Source organism: Carcharodon carcharias, chromosome 18 (genome assembly GCF_017639515.1).
Source record: "Carcharodon carcharias isolate sCarCar2 chromosome 18, sCarCar2.pri, whole genome shotgun sequence".
Taxonomy (NCBI): Eukaryota; Metazoa; Chordata; class Chondrichthyes; order Lamniformes; family Lamnidae; genus Carcharodon; species Carcharodon carcharias.
The window spans coordinates 93,173,094-93,198,788 of record NC_054484.1 but is presented as its reverse complement, the minus strand read 5'-3'; the positions used below and the strand labels follow the sequence as shown (position 1 = coordinate 93,198,788).

Genomic DNA, 25,695 nt, shown 5'->3' with positions numbered 1-25,695 from the left:
GGGACAAGCTCAAGGGGCTGAATTGCCTACTCCTGCTCCTAGATCTTATGTTTTTCCTTTGCTGTTCCACGGAATTAACTATAGCTCCTATTTTGGTATCATTTGCAAATTTCAACACCACTACTTCCAAGCTTAGTGCTGTGGTGGAAAAATCACAGGGCTAGTAATCCAGCGACCCAGATTAATTCCCTGGAGGACATGGGTTCAAATCCCACCAAAGCAGCTGGTGGAATTTAAATTCAATTAATAAAATTTAGAACTGAACGCTTGTCTCAGTAATGGTGACCATGGAACTATCAATTGTCATAAAAACCCATCTGGTTCACTAACGTCCTTTAGGGAAGGAAATCTGCTGTCCTTACTTGGTCTGGCCTGCATGTGACTGCAGAGTGGTTGACTCTTAACTGCACTCTGCAATGGCCTAGCAAGCCACTCAGTTCAAGGACAATTTGGATGAACAACAAATCCCATCAAAAGAATAAAAACAAATGTTGTCCCTTTGAAGTGATCGGTTCCTTGTGTTGTGCAGGAGATTGGATGCTACAATCCAGTTAGGGACATTTAAAAAGATATCCAAATATCTTCTTTTAACCAATCAAATTTTCCTCAGCTCCAGCTATTCTCAGACTCTTGACTGTGGAGGCCTCAGTCCCTTGTTCTGGTTACTTCTCAATACTTCCAAATTAATTCAACTGATTATTTTCTTTTGCAATAAGACGCTGTGAGGCCCACTGTAGATTCTCCCACTAGCTTCAAACCGGGCAATCTTCCAGCTTCTGTTCCCTTACAAAATTCAAACCGAGATTAAGCCTCATCCATATTCTACACAGTCAATAATGAAATTAGAGTTGTAATCTGTTTCTGGTGCAGTTCTATCTAACTGTCATTTACTTTGGCTGATTTCTCTCAGTAAACTGCACACAGCAGTTCAAAACTGCAACTAAAAAACTCTCCCAGAAAACACCTGGATAAATTGAAGCCAGAGAGCCTGCTGAGTTTTTCCAGGTAATTCTGTTATTGTTTTGAGCCTTCCTAAATTCCATCCATTCTCAGTGATGACAGAGCCTGCTCTGGTCTGTTATCAACCTGACCTTTAAGTTAATTATTCCTCATTTACAATTTATTTTTTTAATCTGATGGGTTTTATCACATTTCAGGATTCACTGAATGCTTTTAAATTAATTTAGCTCTACCTTCCAAATCAAAAACATTTCTCTAGACTGCCAATAGTGCAAGCTTTGCAGACATCTCGTCTGCAGTTCTCCAGCTAAGTCAGCTCACCTGCTGTTTTTTGATCTTGCCTTTCTAACTGTTAACCTCTTAAAGCAACATGGCCACAACCTTTTTAAGTGTATCTCCCATCTTTGGTTTCCCATGTGAGTGCATTTTGTTGACTGTTGACCACATGCAGGTTTGCCAGATTCCGCTGGTAGTTTTTCTGCGGAGTTTTTTTCCTACTAGTATTAGTAAAGTGATACACTTGCAAAGCAAAGGCACGTGAAGTGAGGTGCATGCTGATTGAACACAACATTGACTGTGAGAGCTGTGCGCTCCCTCTGCGACCAATCAAATCGATGCTATGGTTCAATCGGCACGCCCCATATTTTCTTATACATGGGGTCATGGTTAGTGCATATGCCCGATTTCAATCTCTCATTCCCCCACTTTAGTTTCTCTTTTTCATCTGTTCATGGTAGTCTCCTTCTTGGAAGTTCACAGATAATAGTTGCTGCTACAAAACCACGAGCAAATCTACTCAAATGATGGTGGAGGGGGAATTGCAACCTAAGGCAAATGCAATAACATTTGCAGATGTCGTGTGCTTAGATACCACATTGTCCGAATGCCAGGTAATCAAGCCTCCAGCAATGCCTCCAACAATAGATGGCAATCTTAGTCCAGGTTACTGTCTTAGTATGTGTATATCTATCATGCACGTGTGTATGGCTTCCTCTCAATTTAAAATGTTGCACATCATTGTATCAATGCAAACAAACCACTGCAAACAATGAGGTTTACTCAACATAACAGTTTTATTTGTCAGTTGTGGCTCTGTTGGTTGTATTTGTGCCTCTTGGGTCAAAAGATTATGGTCCCTCTCCTGGGCTTTGAACACAAAAATCAAAGCTGTCACTACAGTGCAGTACTGAAGAAGTGCAGCACTGTTACACTCTGCCATCTTTTCACTGAGACATTAAACCGAGGTCCCCAGTGCTGTTAGATGAATGTGAAAAATGCCATGGCACTATTTTGAAGAACAACAACACCAGGCTAATAAAACTGCCTATTCATTTCAAAGAGGGTTTTTAAACATAGGAAGGAAGGATCGCAGTGATTTGACTATTAGACACAGTTGATCACTGCGTTTAACTGTATTTTGCAGTGTAATCTTCATGTGCACTTCTTTGGAACTGGAGAGAGGAACCAAAAAAGAGTTGTATTGGACTCAAAATGTTAACTCCATTTCTCTCTCCACAGATGCTCCCAGACCTGCTGAGTTTTTCCAGCACTTTAAGTTTTTATCACATTTACATAGGACCTCCTCAAGCACTGGAGCTAAACCTGCTTAAGCAACATCTCCAAAACAGATTATATGGTCATTATCACATGACTAGGAGGTCTTGTGGCTAAGTGGATATTGTCCCTATTTCTGAGTCGGAGGCTCCGGGTTCGAGTCCTATTCCAGGACTTGATGACTAAGGAAGGTGTGTTCACAGCATGGCCAAACAAGCTGATTATCAACCTGCAAGTCCTTCCAATATGGCAATGACAGGCACTAAGAGTGGGAAAGTCGCCTAGTCAGCCGTGCTTGATGCAGAATGGCACCCTCTGGTTTGGGGATGGTGACCTGTTCCAGGAAATGCAAACGTGTGCTTTGTCTGCCTCACGTGTCTCTAAACGTGGGAAGCCCTCTAAGTCTATGACATTGCTATTTGTGGGAGTTTGCTGTGTGCAAATTAGTTGCAGCCTTTCCTGCATTACAACCGTGATCGGACTTCAAAAAGCACTTCAAGAAGTGCTTGAGGAGGTCCTATGTAAATGCGATAAAAACTTAAAGTGCTGGAAAAACTCAGCATGTCTGGGAGCATCTGTGGAGAGAGAAATGGAGTTAATATTTTGAGTCCAACAGAGCTCTTTTTTGGTTCCTCCCTCCAGTTCTGAAGAAGTGCACATGAAGATTACACTGGAAAGTACAGCTAAATGCAGTGATCAACTGTATCTAACTAATAGTCAAATCACTGGGATGCTTCCTTCCTATGTTTAAAAATCCTCTTTGAAATAAATAGGCAGCTTTATTAGCCTGGTGTTGTTTACCAAATAGATGTCTGCAAGTCATAAAAGTTTTCAGCCTTGGCTAAGTGGTGGCCTGTGTTCATGACTTTCACCAGGATTTGAAAGCATAATCCAGGCTGACATTCTAGTTTAGTATTATTGGAGGTGTCATCTTTTGGATGAAACCTAAAACTCTTGGGTGATTGTAAAATATGATGTAGCACTACTGGAAGAAGAGCAATGGTGTACTAAAAAAAAAGTTTATCCCTCAACAATACCACCAAAAAGTACTAGTCATTCACCTTGTTGCTGTTTGTAGAATCTTGCTTTGTGCATTTGTGTGTACTTCAAGAGTTAATCTTCAAGGTTAAAATGCTTTAATGTTTTGAGTCCAACAGAGCTCTTTTTTGGTTCCTCCCTCCAGTTCTGAAGAAGGGCACATGAAGCTTACACTGGAAAATACAGCTAAATGCAGTGATCAACTGTATCTAACTAATAGTCAAATCACTGGGATGCTTCCTTCCTATGTTTAAAAATCCTCTTTGAAATAAATAGGCAGTTTTATTAGCCTGGTGTTGTTTACCAAATAGATTTCTGCAAGTCAGGAAATGCAAACCACGGAAACCAATGTAAGCATGTGCTTTGACTGCCTCATGTGTCTATAGTCGTGCGAAGCCCTCTGAGTCAATGGCATTGCTAATTGTGGGAGTTTGCTGTGTACAAATTGGCTGCTGTTAAATGCAAGTTTTTGTTCTTCTATCATTTCTTTTTAATTCTTTCATGGGATGTGGAATCGCATTTGTTACCCATCCCTAATTTGCCCTTGAGAGAAAGTGGCAGTGAGCTGCTGCCTTGAACCACTGCAGTCCATGTGATGTAAGTACTCCCACAGTGCTGTTAGATCAGCCATGATCTCATTAAATGGTGGAGCAGACTCGATGGGCCAAATAGCCTACTTCTGTTCCTCTGTCATGTCGGACGCGAAACGTTAACTCTGTTCCTTTCTCCACAGATGCTGCCAGGCCTGAGTTTTTACAGCATTTTCTGTTTTTATTTCAGATTTCCAGCATCTGCAGTACTTTGCATTTATTTTAATGCCGATGAAAATGCAAGCCTTTATTTGTTTAATGACATCCTCCCGAGCAAGCCTTTCTGGTTGAAAACAGAAACAGAAATACCTGGGAAAACTCAGCAGGTCTGGCAGCATCGACGGAGTAACACAGTTGACGTTTCGAGTCCTCATGACCCTTTATCTCTTTTCTGAGTTGAGTCATTTTCCCAGCTGAGAGCTCGGGGCGGGGGGGGGGGGGGGGAAGACCCGGGGCACGCTCGCCTTCGACGTCACAAGAACGTGCGTGGCTCCTACGCACAATCGCACTGACGTCAGGGCGACGGCGTATATATAAGAGCGGCGAGCGGAGGGACTCGCCCTTTTTCCTCTCCGCTCCGCACGGCTACTGTTGTTGCTGCTAGTCGCCATCCGCTTCAAAATGAAGATTTACAAGTGCATCATCTCCGGTAAGGGACTGTCGCGGCCATTTCTTTCGGCCGGCCGGCTGACTGGCTGGCCGGCGGGCGGGCCGGCGGGGGAGGGGGCCTACTCGCCCTGGTGCTGTAACGGAGGAAAAGTGAGAGCGGCGGCGAGCAGCTGTCGATTTTTCTGGAAAGCCTGTGCCGACTAGGCCTTGGGGCATTCTCGGCCCTGGGCAGCGTCAGGCCCGCAGTATAGGGGACGCACTGCGCCGCGGGGGCGGGGGGAAGGCGGCGGATTGGCACTCCTCTTCCGCCGCAGCTGAGGACAGACTCTTTTCTTTTTAACCCTCTCTCAGGCGACGAGATGTTCTCCGATATCTACAAGATCAAGGAAGGAGCCAAGGGCATCACCTACGAGGTGGAGGGGAAGGTGAGGTTCGAGTCCGCTGGCGTGGAATAGTGGTGGTGGTGGGAGGAGGGGGGAGAGAAAGAGCGACGGAACGTCGTGACGCGAACAGAGGGCCCCCATGGAGACGGAGGGGGCGGGGTTATCGTTGCCCGCTCCCGGGCCAAGTTCCCCAGGAACCCGGGTAGGCTGGGCAGCCTTTAATGGGGTGTTGGTAACCTGACATCCAGGTGCAGTTAATATTAGCTTCACACCACAGAGGACTGCTCCTATTGCCTGCCGCCATCTCTCCTCTCTTCCCCACCCCCCCGCGAAGCTTATCACCTGCTGTGCTTCCTATGAGGCAGAGTTGCTGTACGCCAGTCTTGAGGTAGAGAATTCTAAAGATTTCTGCACCCTTTGCAGAAATTACTTTTCATCTCTGCCCTAAATGATCAGCTCCTTATCCTGAGACTGCGCCCCCAGCATGTTCTAAATTCTGCAGCAGAGGACAAATTTTATGCCTACTTTGTCAATCCCCTTCAGTCGTGTATGTTTCAATTTGATCACCTCTTGTTCTTAACTCCAGTGAGTATAGGTCCAATTACTCTGCCTTTCATCGTAAGACAACCATTTCAGCTCTGGAACCTACCTAGTGAACCTTCTTTATTCTGTCACCAATATAACTATATCCTTAAGTATGGTAACCAAACCTGTGCACTACTCCAGGTGTGTTCTCACTAAACCCCTGTACAATTGTGGCAAGACTCCATATTCTTGTAATCCAATCTCTTTCCAAACCCTTTGTAATAAAGACCAACATGCCACTTGCCTTCCTAATTGCTTGCTGACCTTGTTCACATACAACCAAGCCCCTCTGGCCACCAACCTTTAATTTTGGGCCAAAGTCATCAAGTCTTGTGCCTTTGAAAAAGAAACCTGTTCTGTATGTGCTACAAAAAGTGAATGGCCTCTTACATTATATTCCATCTGCCAGCTTGTTGCCCGGTCATTTAACCTATCCTATATCTCTTTGCAGCCTCTTTTGTTTTCTCACAGCTTAAATTCCCACCTAATTTTCTATTGTCAGCAAACTTAGATCCATTACTCTAGTCTCTTTGTCTAAGTCATTGATAAAGGTTGTAAATTGTAAAAGCCTCAGCACATATCCTTGCTGCACTCAAAAACACCTGGAAAAACTCAGCAGGTCTGGCAGCATCAGCGGAGAAGAGCAGTTGACGTTTTGAGTCCTCCTGACCCTTCAGGTTCTGTTGAAGGGTCATGAGGTCTCGAAACGTCAACTGTGCTCTTCGCCGATGCTGCCAGACCTGCTGAGTTTTTCCAGGTATTTTTGTTTTTGTTTTGGATTTCCAGCATCTGCAGTTCTTTGCTTTTATCCTTACTGCACTCTACTAGTTCCAGCCTATCAACTTGAAAAAGCCCTGTTTATCCTCCCTCTTTGCTTCCTGACCATTAACCAGTCCTCTATCCATGCCAATATATTACCCCAACTCTGAGTCCTCATCTTACACATTAAACTTTTGTGTGGTGTGGCACGTTGAATGTTTTTTGGAAATCCAGGTGTACCACATCACCTTTATCTACCCTACTAGTTACATTCTCAAGACTTTAATAAATGTCAAATGCTATTTCCCTTTCAAAAAGCCAATGTTGACTTTGATATTATGATTTTTTAAGTGCATTGAGACTTATTAAATAATAGGTTCCAGTACCTTCTCAATGACCGTCAGGTTAACTGGCCTGGTTTTCTCTCCCTCCTTTTAAATGGCCGTTTAGCTTTCATTAACTTCCAAACTGCTGGGACTATTCTAAATCTAGGGAATTTTGGAAGATCATAAGCACATTCGCTATCTCTGCAGCCATCTTTGAGAGCCCTATGATAAGGACATTGGGTTCTGGGGTTTGTCAGATATTAGTCCCTTAAGTTTCTGCAGTACTTTTTTGCTGCTGATATTAATTATGTTAAATTCCTAGTCTTATTTGCCCCTTGGCTGGTTACCTTCTCAGAAGATGAGGGTTTCTTGTAATAAAAATAAAAACAAAAAACTGCAGTTGCTGGAAATCCAAAACAAAAACAAATACCTGGAAAAACTCAGCAGGTCTGGCAGCATCAGCAGAGAAGAGTACAGTTGACGTTTCGAGTCCTCATGACCCTTCAACAGAACTATGTAAAAATAGGAGAGGGGTGAAATATAAGCTGGTTTAAGGGGTGGTGGGACAAGTAGAGCTGGATAGAGGGTCAGTGATAGATGGAGATAACCAAAAGATGTCACAGACAAAAGGACAAAGAGGTGTTGAAGGTGGTGATATTATCTAAAAGAATGTGCTAATTGAGTGGATAGCAGGACAAGCTATCTGTACCTTGCTTGTCCTGCTATCCATTCTTAATTAGCATATTCTTTCGGATAATATCACCACCTTCAACGCCGCCTCGTTCTTTTGTCTGTGACATCTTTTGGTTATCTACTATCACTGTTTGCTTGTCCCAACCCCTCCCCCCCGCCTTCTCTCTCTTTCTCTCTCCCCCCCCCCCCCCCCCCCCCTTAAACCAGCTTATATTTCATCCCTCTCCTATTTGTACTCAGTTCTGTTGAAGGGTCATGAGGACTCGAGGCGTCAACTCTACTCTTCTCCGCCAATGCTGCCAGATCTGCTGAGTTTTTCCAGGTATTTCTGTTTTTGTGAGGGTTTCTTGTAGTTCAACAGTTATAAGGTTTCGATTCAAACTTGATACAATACAGTTGTCACTTGGGAGTAGTAATTTTAGGAGATTTAATTTGCCTTTACTTTTGGGGCTTTTTACTTCATGCAAGGAAATTATCAAGTTGATAAGACTGTCTTTCCTCCACCACCTTGAAGATTAAATAATCCACTGGGTATTTGGTATTACTGAGTATGCCTTTGTGTTCTTTCTCCCCTGCTCCCCCTTTGTGTTGACTACCTATTACCTTACCTCCCCTCTGCCAAATGAAGGGTGCATCAGTGGCATGTCAATGGCACCCAATCCTGACCTTGCCAGCAGTCTAAATTTTCTGCAGAGGTTGCTGGGTTGGTGGTGAGAATAGTCCTTTTTCTGCTCTCTGATCTCTCCAGTTAAGTGCTAAGATAGTGATTATTCTGGTTCACTGAGGGTCTATGCTGGAATTCTTCCCCCCACCCCATCCCTGGTCTGTATAGGCTGATTAATTAATGGTTACAGTTTGAAGTTGTGACCGAGTTGTACAGTGTAGAACCATAGAAAGCTTATGGTGCCATTCAGTCCATTGTGTCTGTGCTGGCCAAAAAGAAAAAAGAAACTAGCTGCTCATTTTAATCACACTTTCTAGCACTTGGTCTGTAGCCTTGCAAATTACAGCACTTCAGATGCAGATTCAGGTACCTTTTAAATGAGTTGTGCATTTCAGCCTCAACCACCAGCTTAGGCAGTGAATTCCAGACATGCACCACCCTCTGGGTGAAAGTTTTTCCTTATGTCCCCTCTAATCCTGCCAATCACCTATGGCAATCTATGCCCCTGGTAATTGACCGCTCAGCTAGGGGAAACAAGTCTTTTCTGTCTACCCTATCTGGGCCCCCCATAATTTTGTACACCTCAATTAGGTCACCTCTTAGCCTTCTCTGTTCTAAGGAAAACAACCCTAGCCTATCCAATCTCTCATAGCTGCAATTTTCAAGCACTGGCAACATTCCTGTAAATCTCCCCTGTGCTCTCTCCAGGGCAATTATGTTCTCCTTGTAGTGTGGTTACCAGAATTACACAAAATTCCAGCTGTGGCCTACCCATTTTATGCAGTTCCATAATTATATCCCTGCTTTTGTATTTAATACCTCAGCCAATAAAGGAAAGCATACCATATGCTTTCTTGACCACTTTGCCCACCTGTCCGGTCACCTTCAAGGACCTGTGGGCACGCGCTCCAAGGTGTCTCACTGGCTCAACTGCTCTCATAACTTCCCATTTATTGAGTATTCCCTTGCTTTGTTTTCCCTCCCCAAATACATTACCTCACTTTTCCAGATTGAACTCCATTTGCCACTTCTCCGCCCACTCATGCCAATCATTATTGATATAATTCTGGCGACGACAGCTATCCTGTTCGCTGTCAACTACACTGCCAATTTTTGTTGTTTTAAATTTCCTGATCTTGCCCCCCACATTTAAGTCTAAATCATTAATAGATATATAACAAACAGCAAGGGCCCCAGCACTGAGCCCACCACTGGATACTGTCTTCACTTTGCAAAAACATCCATTGACCATTACCCTTTGTTTCCTGTCACTGAGCCAATTATGGATCCAACCTGCCATCTTCCCCTGTATCCCCTGAGATCTCACTTTCCTGACTAGTCTGCCATGTGGGAACTTGTCAAATGTCTTACTGAAACCCATGTAGGCAACATCCACTGCACTACGATAAAAGCAAAATACTGCGGATGCTGGAAATCTGAAATAAAAAACAAAATGCTGGAAAAACTCAGCAGGTCTCTCAGCATCTGTGGAAAGAGAAAGAGTTACTGTTTCGAGCCCATATGACAACTCCTAAGAGTTATATGGACTCGAACGTTATCTTTCTCCGTCTTCGGATGCTGTCAGACCTGAGCTTTTCATGCATTTTGTTTTTATTATTCGCTGCACTACCCTCATCAATCCAATCCTTGTTACTTCCTCAAAAATTCAATTAAGTTAGTAAGACATGACCTTTAACAGAATTATACTGACTATTTGATCAATCTGGCTTTCTAAGTGAGTCTATCCTCTCACCAAAATCAGACTGACCAGATTATAATTTTCTGGCCTATCCCTCACACCCTTTTTTAAATAATGGTACAATGTTCACAGTCCTTCGGGACCTTGCCTGTATGTAATGAGGATTGGAAAGTAACCCTCAAGCATGTTATTTCCTCCTTGGTTTCCTTCAAAAGAATGGGATACAATCCATCTGACCCTGGTGATCTATCCACCTTCAAGGATGCCAGTCCCTCCAGTATTCTTCCCCTTACCGTTTATTATATCTAATATTTCACACACTCCTTTAACTAGAATGTCTGCATCATGCCTCACCTTAATGATGTTTTGATTCATAAGACTGGGAGCAGTTATAGTTAATGTCAAGGTTTACAATCGATTTGCTGGTTTCAGTTGCCAGTGGGAATGGTTGTGATGCCACCAGGAGTGAACCTTGGGGCAGAAGTTCAGTATGTGGGTGATGGTCTGACTTGGATGGCCGCAGTCACAATTTGTTTTGTTCCCCATGTTCCACTTATGGAGCAAGTGGACATGTCTTCTCTGGCCCGTCTTCAAGCAGTTGAGGGTTGTCCATATTTTCCGAGGGCAGTTGAAACCTGGGACTTCAGGGTCATACCAGGTTGCAGCAGGTAGTGATTTCAATCAACCATGCGCCATTGAGAGGCGGTGAACTTGTGGAGACCTGAATGCTGTACTGTATGTACTAATGGTTACCGTGTTTCTTCAAGGTTATTTCCAGAACTGAAGGATCGATTGATGACTCTTTAATTGGTGGCAATGCTTCCCAAGAATGTCCTGGTGAACAGGCTGAGTCTTCGACTGTCAGTGGTATTGACATTGTATTGAATCACAACCTGAAAGAAGTTAGCTTTGCAAAATCCGCCTACAGAGCTTACATAAAGGATTATATGAAATAGTGAGTAAAAAGGCCGACTTCAAATATGTTACCCCTGTTGCTTTTTCAATGGCCTGTTACTTTGTTGCATTCCCCTGAGTACATCAGACTGCAATGTACCCTTTCCAGGGTGGCTGGAAGTTGGGCTGTAATTGCCTGAATAGCTGTTCAGAATGTGGCTTGTTCTGCTTGCACCTCTTTTCCATAAAGCACCTGCGATTGAAATCTCTTCCACTGAATACTTATCTCAATCTGAGATCTGAAAAACTTGTGTGAACATATATCTTCCTTTGGGGAGGGGAATTGGACTGAGTCCTTTACCTCAGCTAAAAAATTTAAAATAATTCCTTCAAGCTTTGATAGTTGTCCATGCTTTGATATGCTGAAATAAAATTTTAGTTTTGTGATTATTGTGCTGCAGGCAATCTGCTTGATTGGAGCTTTTTGCTACAATCTCCTAGCACTTGTTCTGAGTCTGTCACTTGAGCCTGTAATGTCATTTAATGAGATCATAGCTGACCTGCATCCTAACTCCATAGACCCACCTTTTCCCTTATCCTTTATTACTTTTGGTTAGTAGAAATTCGTCACTCAGATTTAAAATGAATAAATGATCCAGCATCAGAGTTCCAGATTTCTACCACCTTTCCTAATTTCAATTCTGAAAGATCTGGCTGGTCTTTAGATTAAAATCCCCCTACTCCAACCAAATCAAATCAACACTTCATCTTCTAAATTCCAGGAATACAGCCCCAGTTTGTTTAATCTCTTATAGCCATTACCATTCCCCCCATTGAGTCCATGCCAGCTTTCTGTAAACTAATCTAGTCAGTCCTATTTCCCTGCTCTTATCTCTGTACCCCTGCAAGTTTATTCCCCTCAAATGCTCATCCAGTTTCCTTTTGAAATCATTAATTATCCATTGTTTCCACCACCATTGTGGGCAGAGTGTTCCAGGTCATTTTCATTTGCTGCATAAAGTTCTTCATCGTATTCCCCCAGCTAGGCAAATGGATCTACGATCTTGATGTAACAAAATTTAACATGTATTTTTATCTTCACCTGTAGTCTGAAAAAAAGAATAGAGGAGCGAAATCCAGAAGGAGTGAAGACTTTCACAGACAGTGCCCAGGCAGTTATTACAGAGATTCTATCCAATTTTGTAAACTATCAGGTAATAAATGTTAACTAATCTTTGATGGTACTGTGAAGCTGTTAGTTAATGATGGATATTAACTAATACCCTTGGTCTCTGCTGAACTACCTGATGTTAACAAGGGAGGGGTGTTCATTGGCTTATGGCCAGGGATTAATTCTGGCCCTTTCATAGTTGAATAAACTAGCATGCCTAAGTTGATATTTGCATATGATGAATGGATGAGGAAGATGTTGAGATGTTGCTGGGATGGCAAGTATAAGGGATGAAACTGAAGGATTGTCTGATCATTAAGATCAAGATTTTTTGTGATGTTGGTGAGTCCTTGTACTGAATTCTGGAATCTTGTCTAGTTTTTCTTAGGCGAGAGTATGAACCATGATGGCATTGTTGGATTGTTAAACTATCGTGAAGATGGTATTACTCCATACATGGTTTTCTTCAAGGATGGTTTGGAAATTGAAAAATGCGTGAGTACCTAGAATACAATTGCAGCTGCTTTTTTTAAAAAAAATGCTTTGAATTGGTCACTCCTGCAATAAGAGTCACAAGTGAAATGAGGTTGAAGGGTCTAAGTGAAAGCCAACACTGGAGGATCTCCGGATTGTCTGTTAAAATGCTATGGACTTGGCTGAGAATGTGGTATGCCCTCAATGTCCAGTTGCTGTTGATTAGTCTAAACACGTTGTCAACCGATCAGTGACCGGAAGTGGGTGACCATGCTGTGGGACCCAAAAAAATGGGAGTGAGAAATTAGGTGGCACATTTGAACCTGAATGCTGGGCTTCCAGCTCAGCACTGCTGGAGCTGAACACTGCCTTCTGCTCAGCACTGCTGAAGTGCTGATCTGTTGGAGATACTGAATTCCAGTCGAGGTTAAAAAGATGTTATCAAATGGGTTTGTGATGCCATGGCAAGGGGTCTTGGATTCATCCTTTAACCAACGCCATCTAAATGGATTAACTCATTCCATTTCATTCCTGCTTGTGCAATCCTGCTGAGTACAAATTGACTTAATATTTCTGCTTAGTGATTGAACCAAAAGAATAATCTGTAACGGAACAATTCTGTCTGTTCTGCCATTATTAGTATTCCATTGTCCAGTTGAATCATTGATAGACTTGCTGTCAGCTGTAAAATGAGACCTACTCTGCTCCAACATCTTTATGGACAAGTGTACCCTCTGCATCTAGTGATGGAAAAACTCAGCAGGTCTGACAGCATCTGTGGAGAGAAAGACAGTTAATGTTTTGAATCTGTATGACTCTTCAGAACTAAGGAGAAGTAGAAATGTGGTGAAATATATACTGTTTAAGGTGGGTGGGACAGATGAAGTTGGATAGAAGGCCAGCGATAGGCGGAGGCGAAGGAGAGATTGCAAAAGATGTCATAAACAAAAGGTCGAAGGGATGATGACGGTGGTGATACTATCACAACCATCTTTTGCAATCTCTCCTTTGCCTCCACCAATCACTGGCCACCTATCCAGCTTCATCTGCCCCACCCTGCCCTTACAGTATATATTTCACCACATTTCTACTTCTCTAGTTCTGAAGAGTAGTCATCTGAACTTGAAACGTTAACTGCCTTTCTCTCCACAGATGCTGTCAGACCTGCTGAGTTTTTCCAGCAATTCTTGTTTTTGTTTGATTTCCAGCAACTGCAGTATTTTGCTATTACCCTCTGCATCTAGTATGTTTAACTCTAGTTTGGATTTAAGAAATTTAGATATGTTTTGCTCAAGTGCATTTGTCTGCTCTTTACAACTAACCAACTCCGTTTGCTGTTGTTTGGCTACATTTGATTGACATGCACCGACTCTAATTTTCAGACCTTGCAGCTTTCCTCTGGCATTATAACTATGCTCTGCTCCAGCTCTGTTCTTGCTGACACTGCCAAGGTGGTTTGCATACAGGCTATGATTTGAGCAGGCTGCCCTGTGCAGAAATTAATTTGAGGTGGAGCAACAAGGATAATCTGTAATGGAGCAATGTTATCTGTTCTGCCAATATTAGTATCCTATTGTCCAGTTGAAATCATTGAGTGATAGACTGGCCATCAGTAAATCAGTGTTGGAGTACTTGAATTTTAAGTTGTACAAATGGCTGGGAAGAGTTGCTGAATCAACACAGTAGTAGATGGTTTAAAGTGGTTACATCCATCTATTACCTCTGATTTTGATCCTTGTAGTACCGCAGGTTGCTCACTAGTTAACTAATATCAGTGTTTGCCAATCAAACATTCTTAGAAGTGAAATTACTCCTATATCACAATCGTGGCCTCAAATTAACATTTGGTGTTATGTATAAATTGTTTCAACAAATGGCTGTCTTGCCTTGAAGGCTGCTCCATATACTCATCTAGATTGAAGTACAAAATCACTTTTGGATTCCTACAAATAGTGGCTTACATTGAAGTGGCACACTGAACTGAGTTTACTTTGTCTTAAATACTACCCCTTCCTGCATTGAATAATGTAGCAACTTCATTGATCTGTGTGAAACCATCCAGTCCAGTTTGGAGTAACAGCTATTGTGGTTCACTAATATTTCTGAGGTCTCCGGAAACATCCCTATGGTAGCCTGAAACATTGCTATACCGCTGGAGTCAGTTTCATGTTGGTTATGTGCATCTACTGATAGGCCTGAAGTAAAATCCTGACTTCAGGTTTGCATTTAGATGCAAGATAAAATTTCCCACTCTTACTTTCTGTCTGCTTTCCTGTGGCAGTTCAGATTGAATGAGGATGGACATTTTGTGTATAGAATACTGAATTTGGATTAGCTAGGACCATTTTCAGTGACAGACATGGGCTGTTAATCTTGAATATCAGTTCTAAACTGACAATATCATATATACTGACATTGGGTTTCTGGTTTCTTGCAGTAAATCTGCTGCCTGCAGTTCATCATGTTGAATTCATCGATCTTAAAGGCCTGCTGCTCACCATTTTACCTGCAATAAAGTTGGACTGGTATCATTGAGCTGATTCATAATCAGAAATGGAAGCATTGTTTTAACATTTAAGTTGTAATAAAGTGCATTAATCCCCTAAATGTCTGTCTGATTTGCGTTGATATGCGAGACAACAAGGAAGCAGATGATGGAAGGACTATGTGGTAGAGCTTACAGTGGCTTAAAATGGGTCCTTTGTTCTTTCGTATCTGATTTGTAGCAAGTGTTGCTTTATTCGCTTAGACTAGATCACCAAATCAGTAGTTCTCATCACAACCGCAGCAGTGGAAATATCAAAGAAATGACAGCGTCAGAACCTGCAGTGATTCAGATGTACTGGTGCTTTTTATGGGAGAGAGAAGGGTGAGTATATAACACCTGGACAAATGCTAAGTTTCCTACGTAACTCAAATATTGGGTTTGTCTGATGCTGTCATAAAATACAAGAATGGTTGTTCAGTTTTTTAAAATTTCATTAATGGGATGTGAGCCGCTGGCTAGGCCAGCATTTATTGCCCATTCCTAATTGCCCTTGAGAAGATATATATGTCCTGATGTGCTATTGTCCAAGTTTCAAGTGAGTTTTGAATTGATAGACTGTGTACTTTATCTAATAGAGCCCTGCAAAGTCAACCTTTAATAAAAGTTAAAATGTAAGAAGTGTCAGTGTGATATGTGGAGGCTGGGTGCTCAAGGAAATGATCCTGGCATAATGGTTAGTACTTGGAAGGCCCAAGGTATCTGAACATACTGTAAGATAACAGTTAAAATGAGTTTTTTAATGCCACCTCCACCAGGCCATCAACTTTTGACTAGTGTAAACAAATAGTCCTTTTGTGCTTGATCTGAGGTCAGTCAAGCTAGTGTGACTGTCACTTAATCCTACACTATCCCTGCCCCTGCCAGGTGAATGGTTAAGTTATGCTACAACTGTATAAACAGTTAGGCCATGGTTAGAATACTGGGTATGGTTCTGTTCACCACATAGGAAGGATATGATTGTACAAGAGAGGGTACAGAGGAGATTTGAGTTGCCAGGACTAATAGCTGAGGAAAGATTGGTTAAGCTGGGTTCTCTTTAGAACAGAGAACATAGATTTAAAGGTAAATAAGAGATTTATTTCACTAACGGTCATGGGGGGTGTCAGGAAATCATTGCCTGAAAAGATCGTAGTGGCAGAAACCCTCTGTTTTGTAAGCACTTGGATATGCATTTGAATTATGGTACAAACCAAGAGCTGGAAAGTAGGATTAGGCTGTATAGCTTCTTTTTGGACAGCATGGATATGATGGGCTGACTAGTCCCCATCTTCCATAAATATGGAGTTCAGACTTCACCAAGGCATGTTGCCAAATTGAATTCAATAAGTATGGTAATTTGTCAGATTCAGAATTTCTATAGAATAGCCTTTTTCACCTATTTCCTAAGAGCCTGCCTTTGCTTAAGGGAACACCTACTTGACAGGTTTGCAGATTTGAAACCCTAGAGGGGAGATCAGAAATTAGGTAATATCACCACCGTCAACACCCCTTTGTCCTTATGTCTATGACATCTTTGGCAACCTTTTCTTTGCCTCCACCTATCACTGGCCCTCTATCCAGCTCTACCTGTCCCACCCCCTCTAGCAGCTCATATTTCACCACATTTCTATATTTCTTTAGTTCTGATGAAGAGTCATACGGACTCAAAACGTTAACTTCCTCTCCATAGATGCTGTCAGACCTGCTGAGTTTTTCCAGCTGTTTTTGTTTTAGAAATTAGCTTTCTAGCATTTGGGGCCTCCTTTCACCCCCATCATACATAATGCAGCAGCCCACCAATCCACCTTGCCTTAGCCAAATCATAGTATATATTATGGTGTAAAGGCAGTTAAAAACATGGTGTTCTCCTGTTAGCCCACAAATGCTTGCATGAATTCTCAATAAGAAGTGTGTTGATTTGAAATCAACAAGATATATTCATATAATGAAAACAAAATACTGCAGATGCTGGAAATCTGAGATAAAAATCAGAAATGCTGGTAAAACTCAGGTCTGGCAGCATCTGTTGAGTGTTAGTATTTTGAGTCCAATATGACTCTTGTCCAAAAATATATTATAATGTCTTTGTTAACAAAATGTCCCAAGGTGTTTCATAGGATCATTATTAAACATGACATGGTCACATATTAGATCAGATGACAAAAGCATGGTCGAAGAGGTAGGTTTTAGAGAGTGACTTGGAGGTGGAAAGCAAGGTAGAGATGTGTGTAAAGTGGCATTCCTGAGGTTGGGGCCACGGCAATTGAAGGTGCACCCACCAACGGTGGTGTGTTTAAAATCTGAGACGCTCAAGGCCAGGATTAGAACACACATTAATGCTGTGGGGTGGAGGAGATTAGCAATCGGGAAAGAGGCCGTGGAAGGGATAAGACGTTGCTTGACTGGGAGTCAATGTAGGTCAGGAAGCACAGGGCAAATAGGTGAACTGGACTCAGTAAGTTAAGACACAGGCAGCACAGCTTTGGATGGCAAAATTTAAAGGCAGCATAATGGGGGAGACCACCCAGGAGTATGTTGGAACAGTCAAGTCTGGTGAAAGCACAATTGAGGGTTTCAACAGCGGATGAGCTGAAACTGAACAGGTGATACAGGAGTTGAATTAGGCAGCCATAGTGATGCCTCGAATATGTGATTGGAAGTTCATCTTGGCATCAGATGTGACACCAAGGTTGTGAATTTGCTATTGCTAGGGTGAGGGGGGAAGTTGGTAATTGGGAAATGTTTGGGGTAGGAACAAAAACAATGGCTTCAGTTTTTTCAATATTTAATACAGATTGGACAACTAAAATCTGGCTGACTGAAAAACCAGACAATTTTGAAAATATTCCATTTTTAGATATTCAGTTAAATGAAAATTTGAAAGTGGAATATTAAATGAAATTCTGATTTATTGTCCAAATGGTGGGACAGTTAGACTGTGTTAGTCTGGTACACCACTGAGAACTAGTTTTGGATATCCAGTTTTGCTTACAGTGGCACACAGGTTTAGTTCCTCCATTCCACCTTGACCCCAACCAACCCAGGGTCCAAAGTCCAGGAAAATTTGAAATCCAGCATGGTCTCTGTCAAGGGGGACACATTTTGGATGCCCAACCTGTAGGTGAAATCTGTTCTTCTAAGATGTTGAATAAGTGATCTGATAATTTAGCAACAGTGAAGAAGTCAAGAGGGGAACAAACTATGTTCGGGCGATGTTGCTGAATGTGCAGCATGTAGCTGAGAAATAGGGGATCAAGGATTGATCATTGGGAAACACCAGGGCTGTGTGGAAGAGAAGCCATTGCAGGCAATTCGTTGGCTACGATTAGATAAGAATGGAACCTAGGTAAAAGCAGCCTGATCTAATTGGGCAACCGCTGTTGGAAGATGGTGCGATCAATTGTGTCAAAGGTTGCAGACAGGTCGAGGAGGGAAAGATGCTCTATTTCAGTTACAAGATGTCATTTGAGAATTTGATAAAAGCTGCTTTGGTACTGTGGCAGGACAGAAACCTGATTGCTAGAACTCCATTTTGAAACCCTCCAATGATTGGAACAGTTTTGGGAGGTGACAGCAGATTGAAGGAAATTGGAGACTAAAAAGAAGTTGGACTGATGGTAGTTTGCAAGGACTGAGGTTAAGGGTTTTTGAGAAGGGTGATTGAAAAGAGAGGAACAACACCTGAAGTGAGAACCATTTACAACATCAGCTAATGTGGGGACTAGGAGGGAAGGTGGGTGGTCAGCAGTTTAGTAGGAAATGGGATCGGGGAAACAGGAGGGGTGGGTCTCATGGGTATGCTGTGCTTAAGGAGGGCATGAGGGGAGATGAGAGAGAAAGTTAGAGAAAGATGCAAGTTCAGGGCTAGCTGAGGGGAGCATTACAGGAATTTGGTCAGGTAGGCTAATGGAAAGTAGGGACATGGCAGGGGCAGCTGATTGGATGGTCTCTATCTTAGTGCCAAAGAATTTCTTGAGCTCTTCACACACTTTTACTTGGTTAGGACAGAGGGGAAGGGGATTTACTACTTTGTAGTAGAGAAAATCTTGGGATTTAACTGCATTCCAGGATGATCCCATGATGATCAATTTTGGCAGCCGAGAGCAGGACTTGATGGTGCTATGTGGTCTAGTCAGATCTGGCGAGGGATGGCTAAACCATTTGACTACCTCGGGGCCACATTCCTTGCACTTGAGGGAACATACTGGAGGAACAGCCAGGGTGAGAGATTATTTCACCGGGCACAAGGGTATGAAAGGTCGAGGCTTTGGACAGTTGGGATTCTGAAAGTGCAGCTGTAATTGAACTGGGGTATAGTATTTTTCTAGGGGCAGAAAAGACGTATGGATGGAGTCTGGAAGGCAGCATGTGGATGGTGAGTGAAGCAAAGAAGTGGCCATATCTAATGATACAATGGGATTTGCAAGAGCACGAGATGGCAAGGTCAAGAGGGAGGCGAACATGGGTTGGTGAGTTTACATGGAGAGTCACAAGGGAGGATAAGGCGGCTGTGAACTCAGGAGAGAACATGAATTGAGATGGAGATTGAAGTCAAGATGATAACTTGTTTGGTGTAGAGGCTGATGGAGGAAAACAGTGAAGGTATCTTAATTTTACAGAGAGGGTGGCAGAGAGAATTTCAAAATTGAGATAAGCAGGGTGGAACATATTCGGCATATGGTTAAAATTGAGTTATGCTACCAGATGCCACAAAGTTGAATAAGTTGTTTGCATGGTAAAATATGCAGTTCTAACAATGCATTCTCATTCTGCCATTAAAATGGAGGAATGCATGTAAATTCCAAGTGCCAGATCAAGAGTTGGAGAAATATACATGTAAGGACAGTATCATATTCATCACTTGCTGTGTGGGGGACTGCTTAGTCAGAGTTTTGCATCTGTGATCTAAACCTTTAAGGACACTGCTTTAGTAATCCTTAGCAAGTGATATTAATAGGCACTAAGTAGAAGGCTAAATATTGAAACCATCTGTAACCTACTTCCTACATTAGAGCAGTGACCACTTATTGGATGTAAATTACTTCAAAAAGTCTTAATGTGCTATTTAACTACAAATCTCTGATAATCATTCTAACACACAAACTATCAAACCTCAGGAAAAACTAGTTATACAGCCCAATAAAATGCCATTACTAGATACTAGTGACTGCTTTAGCTTTTCTGTTAAATGGGTAATGCACCTGCCAGCATCCATTTCTCAAATGAATTCCATGCCAGATATTTATACCATTACAGTAACACATGCAACAAGGTTGCATTGGTATTATCAGACCTTTCAAAGACTTATGTACAGCAGCAATGTTGAAATCAAGTTCACCACTTGCCAACCAGTTATACGGTCTATGGGTGAGCCCAATGATGTCTCAATTACCTTGTATGTGGTGTGACAATTGGAAGGTTGAAATTCCTCTGTCAAATATGGCAATAACATTGCTAACTTTAGTACTAATCATCTGACTGGATAGATTGCTATCCTCACTAAAAACAAAATGGTTCAGTCCCTTGGAAAATTGCACTGGCTGATGTCACAAGTGGGTATACACTGGACCAGAAGGACCAACCTCAGTCCCTGGGGCTGCAATGATGTACTAAAATTGGCTGGGGGAAGGCAGTTCCTTAAAGGGTTTCTCCTTCAGTGCCAATAACTTGGTGTAAGGGAATCTTTTGGAAAGATTTAAATGTTCATGGAGCCATTGTACATGTGCCTATATTTTGAGAGCTACCAATTAGTTCCACTCTTCTCTTTCCCCATCATCTTGCAAATGTTTCCTTTTCTAGTATTTAATCAAGTTCCCCTTTGAAAGTTACCGCATTTGCTTCCCCACCTTTCAAATATCATTCCAAATTATAATTTCTGTATATAAGGTTGGCACATTAGTGTTTTTAAAGTTAAAAGAAATTACCATACAGCAATGGCACAGTTCTAAATTGTGCAAGAACATAGGGTGCTGGGGTGAATGTGCATAGATCTGTAAAGGTGGTACAACGTTTTGAGGGAGTGGTTAGCAAAGCATATGGGATTTTGCTTCTTAAAAAGAAGTATTTGAGTACAAAAGCAGGGTAGTTGTGCTGATCCTTTAGTTGTGGCCTAACCAAACTTTATATGGAGTATTGCATCTGGTTCTGGTTGTCGCATATTATGAAGGTTGTGATGGTTCTAGGGATTTTAGTTACAAGGTTAGGTTGGAGAAACTGGGGTTCTCCTAGGAGCAAGGATGTTTGAGACCAGGTTTTGATAGAGGTGTACCAGATTATGACAGGTTTGGATAAGATAGATGAAAAACTATTCCCATTAGCTGATAGTACAAAGACTAGGAACACAAATGTAAGGTTTTGGGCAAGAGATGCAGAGGGGGTGTGAGGAAGAACTTTTTTTACACAGCAAAATGGTAATTAGAGTTTAAAGGTGTGACAGGAAAGTGGGTTTGGGGTTCAAAGGAGTGAGAGGAGAATGACTTCAGTTTAAAAGCAGCAAAGCCAGTATATGGCTCCAGAGTGGACCGAGAAAAAGCCAAGTGTGATATCACACAGGAACAGGTAGTGATTGATTGGAGAGTATTTTTCTTGTCTAGCTTCCCAAAACTCTGGTAATTTATTAGTAATTGTAAGGTTTTATTAGTGGTAGTAAGGTTTGCTACTGGTAGGATAGCTTAGTAGTAATGGTAGGGTTTATCAGTTAACACTAAGGATGCTAGGGCAGGTGATGTGCTGTGGCTGCAGTATGTCTGAGCTGGTGAACACTAACATGATCCAAGGAAACCACATGTAGCAAGTGTCTGTGGCTCAAGGAGCTTCGGCTCAGAGTCATTGAGCTGCAGGCCGAGCTATGGACACTACATGGCATCAGGGAGGGAGAAAGTTATCTGGGCGCTGTTTCAGGAGGCAGTCGCATACCTTAGGATCAGATCTGATTTGGTCAGTAGTTAAGGACATGAGGGTGTGACTGCGAGTGACGCAGGTATGGAGATCAAGAACGTAGAAGTGGAGGATCTTCAGCCCTTGTAATTGTCCAACAGATTCAAGGTTCTTGCAACTTGTAGGGATGGGAGCAGGGCCTGTAGGGTGGATGAGCAAACTGACAATGGCACTGTAGCACAGGAGGCCAAGTGGGGGCAGTAAATAGAAATGCAGTGTTAGTAGGAGATAGTTTTTCTGCAGCTGAGAACAAGTCCAGACAGCTGTATTGTGTGCCTGGTGCCAGGGTTCAGGCAATTTGCTCGGGGTGGGGGAGGATCCAGTTGTTGTGGTCCACGTGGCTACCAACAACATAGGACAAGGAAAGAGGTTCTGTAGAAGGAGTATTAGTGGCTAGGGGCTAAATTAAAAATCATAACCTCAAAGGTAATCTTAGGATTATTACCTGAGCACCAGCAAATTGGCATTGGGTAAATAAGATTAGAGAGATGAATGCATAGTTTAAAGATTGGTGTGGGAGAAAGTGGGCTTTGATTCATAGGGCATTGGCATCTGTACTGGGTAAAGAGGGAGCTGTACTATTGGGGTTCAAAGGAGCGAGAGGAGAGTGACTTCAGTTTAAAAACAGCGAAGCCAGTATATGGCTCCAGAGTGGACCGAGAAAAAGCCAAGTGTGATATCATACAGGAACAGGAAGTGATTGATTGGAGAGTATTTTTCTTGTCTATCTTACCAATACTATTGGTCTTCATTTGAACTGTGCTGAGACCAATATTTGGTGAGTCATGTAACTAGAATGGTAGAGAGGTCTTTAAATCAAAAGGGAAGGGGGAGGTGTGGGGGGGGGGGCGGTGGTGGTGGTGTGGGGGGAAGGAGATAGGGTAAATCAAAGGGAAACAATGAGTTAATAGAGCAGGGAAGCAATTTGGGTAAAGATAACCAGAGTGGCAGGAAGGGACAGGGAGTACAACTTAAGGATGTACCAGCAGATATGGCCAGAGGTTGCAAAAATGATAAATAGACAGAGTTAAAGGCTTTATATCTGCGCACAGCATTTAAAATAGATGAATTGTTAGCGCAGATATAAATATGTATGACCTGACAGCCATTTCAGAGACATGGTTGCAAGGTGACCAAGACTGGTACATGAATATTAAGGATATTTGAGAGTTCGAAAAGGCAGGAAGCTAGGAAAAGCTGGTGGGTAAGCTCTGTTGATTAAGGACATTAGTAGAGTAGAGAGATGACCTGAGCTCGAAAGAGCAACATGTAGAATCAGTTTGGGTAGAGATAAGAAATAACAAAGGTAAAAGATCTCATGTGGGAATACTTTATTGACCTCCTAACAGTATTTACACTGTAGGACAGAGTATACAGGAAGAAATGGGGTGTGAAGAAAGGTACTGCAATAATAATGGATGACTTTAATCTACATGTAAAGTTGGGTGAATCAGATTGGCAAAGAGCCTGAAAAATAAGTTCATAGTTTTTCAGGACAGTTTCTTAGAGCAGCACTTTGTAGAGACAAGGGAGCAGGCTATTTTAGAGCTGGTAACGTGCAATGAGACAGGATTAATCAGTAACCTCATGGTAAAAGAGCCTCTAGGTGACAGTGATCATAATGTGATACAATTCCACATTCAGTTTGAAGGGGATAAGTGTGGGTCTAAGACTAGTGTTTTAACCCCAAAAGTTCATTATAAGGTTGTGAAGGCAGAGCTAGCTAATTTAAACTGGGAGACTAGATTAAAAGGTAGAATAGTAGAAATGCAGTGGCAGACTGAGGGTTTTTAATATAACTCTCAGCAAAGATTTATCCCAGCAAGAAAGAGACTCTGAGAAGGATGCTTTGTCCTTGTTAAATAAGGCAGTTAAGGATACTATCAAATTGAAAGAAACACTGTACAAATTTCTAAGATTAGTGGCAGGTTAGGTGATTGGACAGATTTTAAGGACCAGCAAAGAAAGACTAAAAAAAAATAGAGGGAGAAATGGGAGAAAGCTAACTGGTGTTATAAAAACAGGTAGTAAGAGCTTCCACAAGTATTTAAATAGCAGAAAAGTAACTAAAGTGAATGTTGGTCTTCTAGAGAGATTTTGGGGAATTGATAATGGAAAAACAGGAAATGGCAGAAGCATTGAACAGGTATTTTGTGTCTGCCTTCAATGTGGAAGACTTAGAAAACTTCCCAAAGATACTTGAAAATCAAGGAGTGAAAGGGAGAAACTTAAAACAATCACCATCACCAGGGAAAAGGTGCTGGGAAACTATTAGACCCAGGACCAGAGGGCATGCATCATCAGGTAGAGAGTACAGCATTGGTAATAATCTTCCAAAATTCCTTAGATTCTGGAAGGGTTCTAGCAGGTGGCAAGTAGCAAATATAACACCTTTATTCTAGAGAGAAAGCAGGGAACGAGAAAGGACGTTAGGTCAGTTAGTTTAATGTCTGTCATCGGGAAATATCTAGAATCCATAAGGAGGTTATAGCAGGATACTTAAAATCATAATGAGATCAGGCAAAGTCAATTTTGTGAAAGGGAAATTATGTTCAGCTAATTTGTTCTTTGAGGAAGTAACAAGCAAGGTGGATAAAGGGGTATCTAGATGTGTGTTTAGATTATGCAAAAGGCATTTAATAAGGTGTCACATCAAAAGTTACTATTACAAGGTAAGAGTGCGTGGTATAGGGATAACATTGGCATGAGTAAAGAATGTTAGCTAACAAAGCAGAGTAGGGATAAATAGGCCTTTTGCTGATGACACCAAGATAGGTAGGAAAGTAAGTTATCAAAAGGTGGTAAAGAGCACAAAGGAATATGGATAGATTAACGTGGGCAAAAATTTGGCAGATGGAGTATAATGTAGGAAAATATATGTGTAATGTGAACTTGGCCATTTTGGCAGGAAGAATAGAAAAGCAGTATACTATTTAAATAGAAAGAAATTGCAGAACTCAATGGGACAGAGGGATCTGGGTGTCCTGGTACATGAATCACAAAGTTAGTATGCAGGTATAGCAAGTGATTAGGAAGGTAAATAGAATATTGGTATTTATTACAAGGGGAATGAAATATAAAAGGGAAGTTTTTCTGCAGCTGCACAGGGCCTTGATGAGACCACATCTGGAGCACTGTGTACAGTTTTGGTGTCATTTGAAAAAGCATATATAATTGTGTTACAAGCAATTTGACTTTCCTGGGATGAAGGGGCTATTTTTTGAAGAAAGGTTGGACAGGTTGGGCCTATACTCATTGGAGTTTAGAAGAATGAGATGATCTTATTGAAACATATATGATTATGAAGGAACTTGATAGGGTGGATACCAGGAGGATGTTCCCTCTTGTGGAGGAGACTAGAACTAGGAGACAGTTTAAGAATAAGGTGTCTCCCTTTTAAGATGGAGATGAGGAGAAATTTTTTGTTAGTCTGTGGTATTCTCTTCCTCAGAATGCAATGGAGGCTGGGCTAGACAGATTGTTGATAGGCAAGGGAGCCTAGGGTTATAGGGTCCAGACAGTAAAGTGGAGTTGAGACCACTACCAAATTAGCCATGATCTTATCAAGTGGCAAAGCAGAGCCGAATGGCCTACTCCTGTTCCTATGTTTGTATGTTCTGGAAGCTCCTACTCCAAGATGGTAGAAGCAATGATTTCAAAAGGAAATTGGATGGATACATGAAGGAAATAAAGTTGAGGGAATAGGAATTCTGGATTGTCCTTTAAACAAAACCTGGCATATTCAATGGGCTGAACGGTTTCCCTTTTGTGCCATAAATACTAACTGAATTAAGGTTACCTACCTATCTCAAGATGGAGGGCTTCCATGTTGA

At 41.9% G+C, this 25,695-nt stretch overlaps 1 protein-coding gene and 1 non-coding gene across 2 annotated transcripts; both read left to right on the top strand.

The window, feature by feature from the left end:
• Positions 1-4,654: 4,654 nt before the first annotated feature.
• Positions 4,655-15,006, top strand: tpt1 (tumor protein, translationally-controlled 1). The gene is made up of 6 exons (XM_041211895.1): positions 4,655-4,791; positions 5,103-5,176; positions 10,628-10,815; positions 11,863-11,968; positions 12,304-12,420; positions 14,837-15,006. The coding sequence occupies exons 1-6, from the start codon at positions 4,764-4,766 to the stop codon at positions 14,837-14,839; spliced, it is 516 nt and encodes a 171-aa protein (XP_041067829.1). The 5' UTR covers positions 4,655-4,763; the 3' UTR covers positions 14,840-15,006.
• On the top strand, positions 14,577-14,706 carry LOC121291015. The gene has a single exon (XR_005945941.1). It is a non-coding gene; the product is annotated as a small nucleolar RNA SNORA31 (small nucleolar RNA).
• Positions 15,007-25,695: the final 10,689 nt, after the last annotated feature.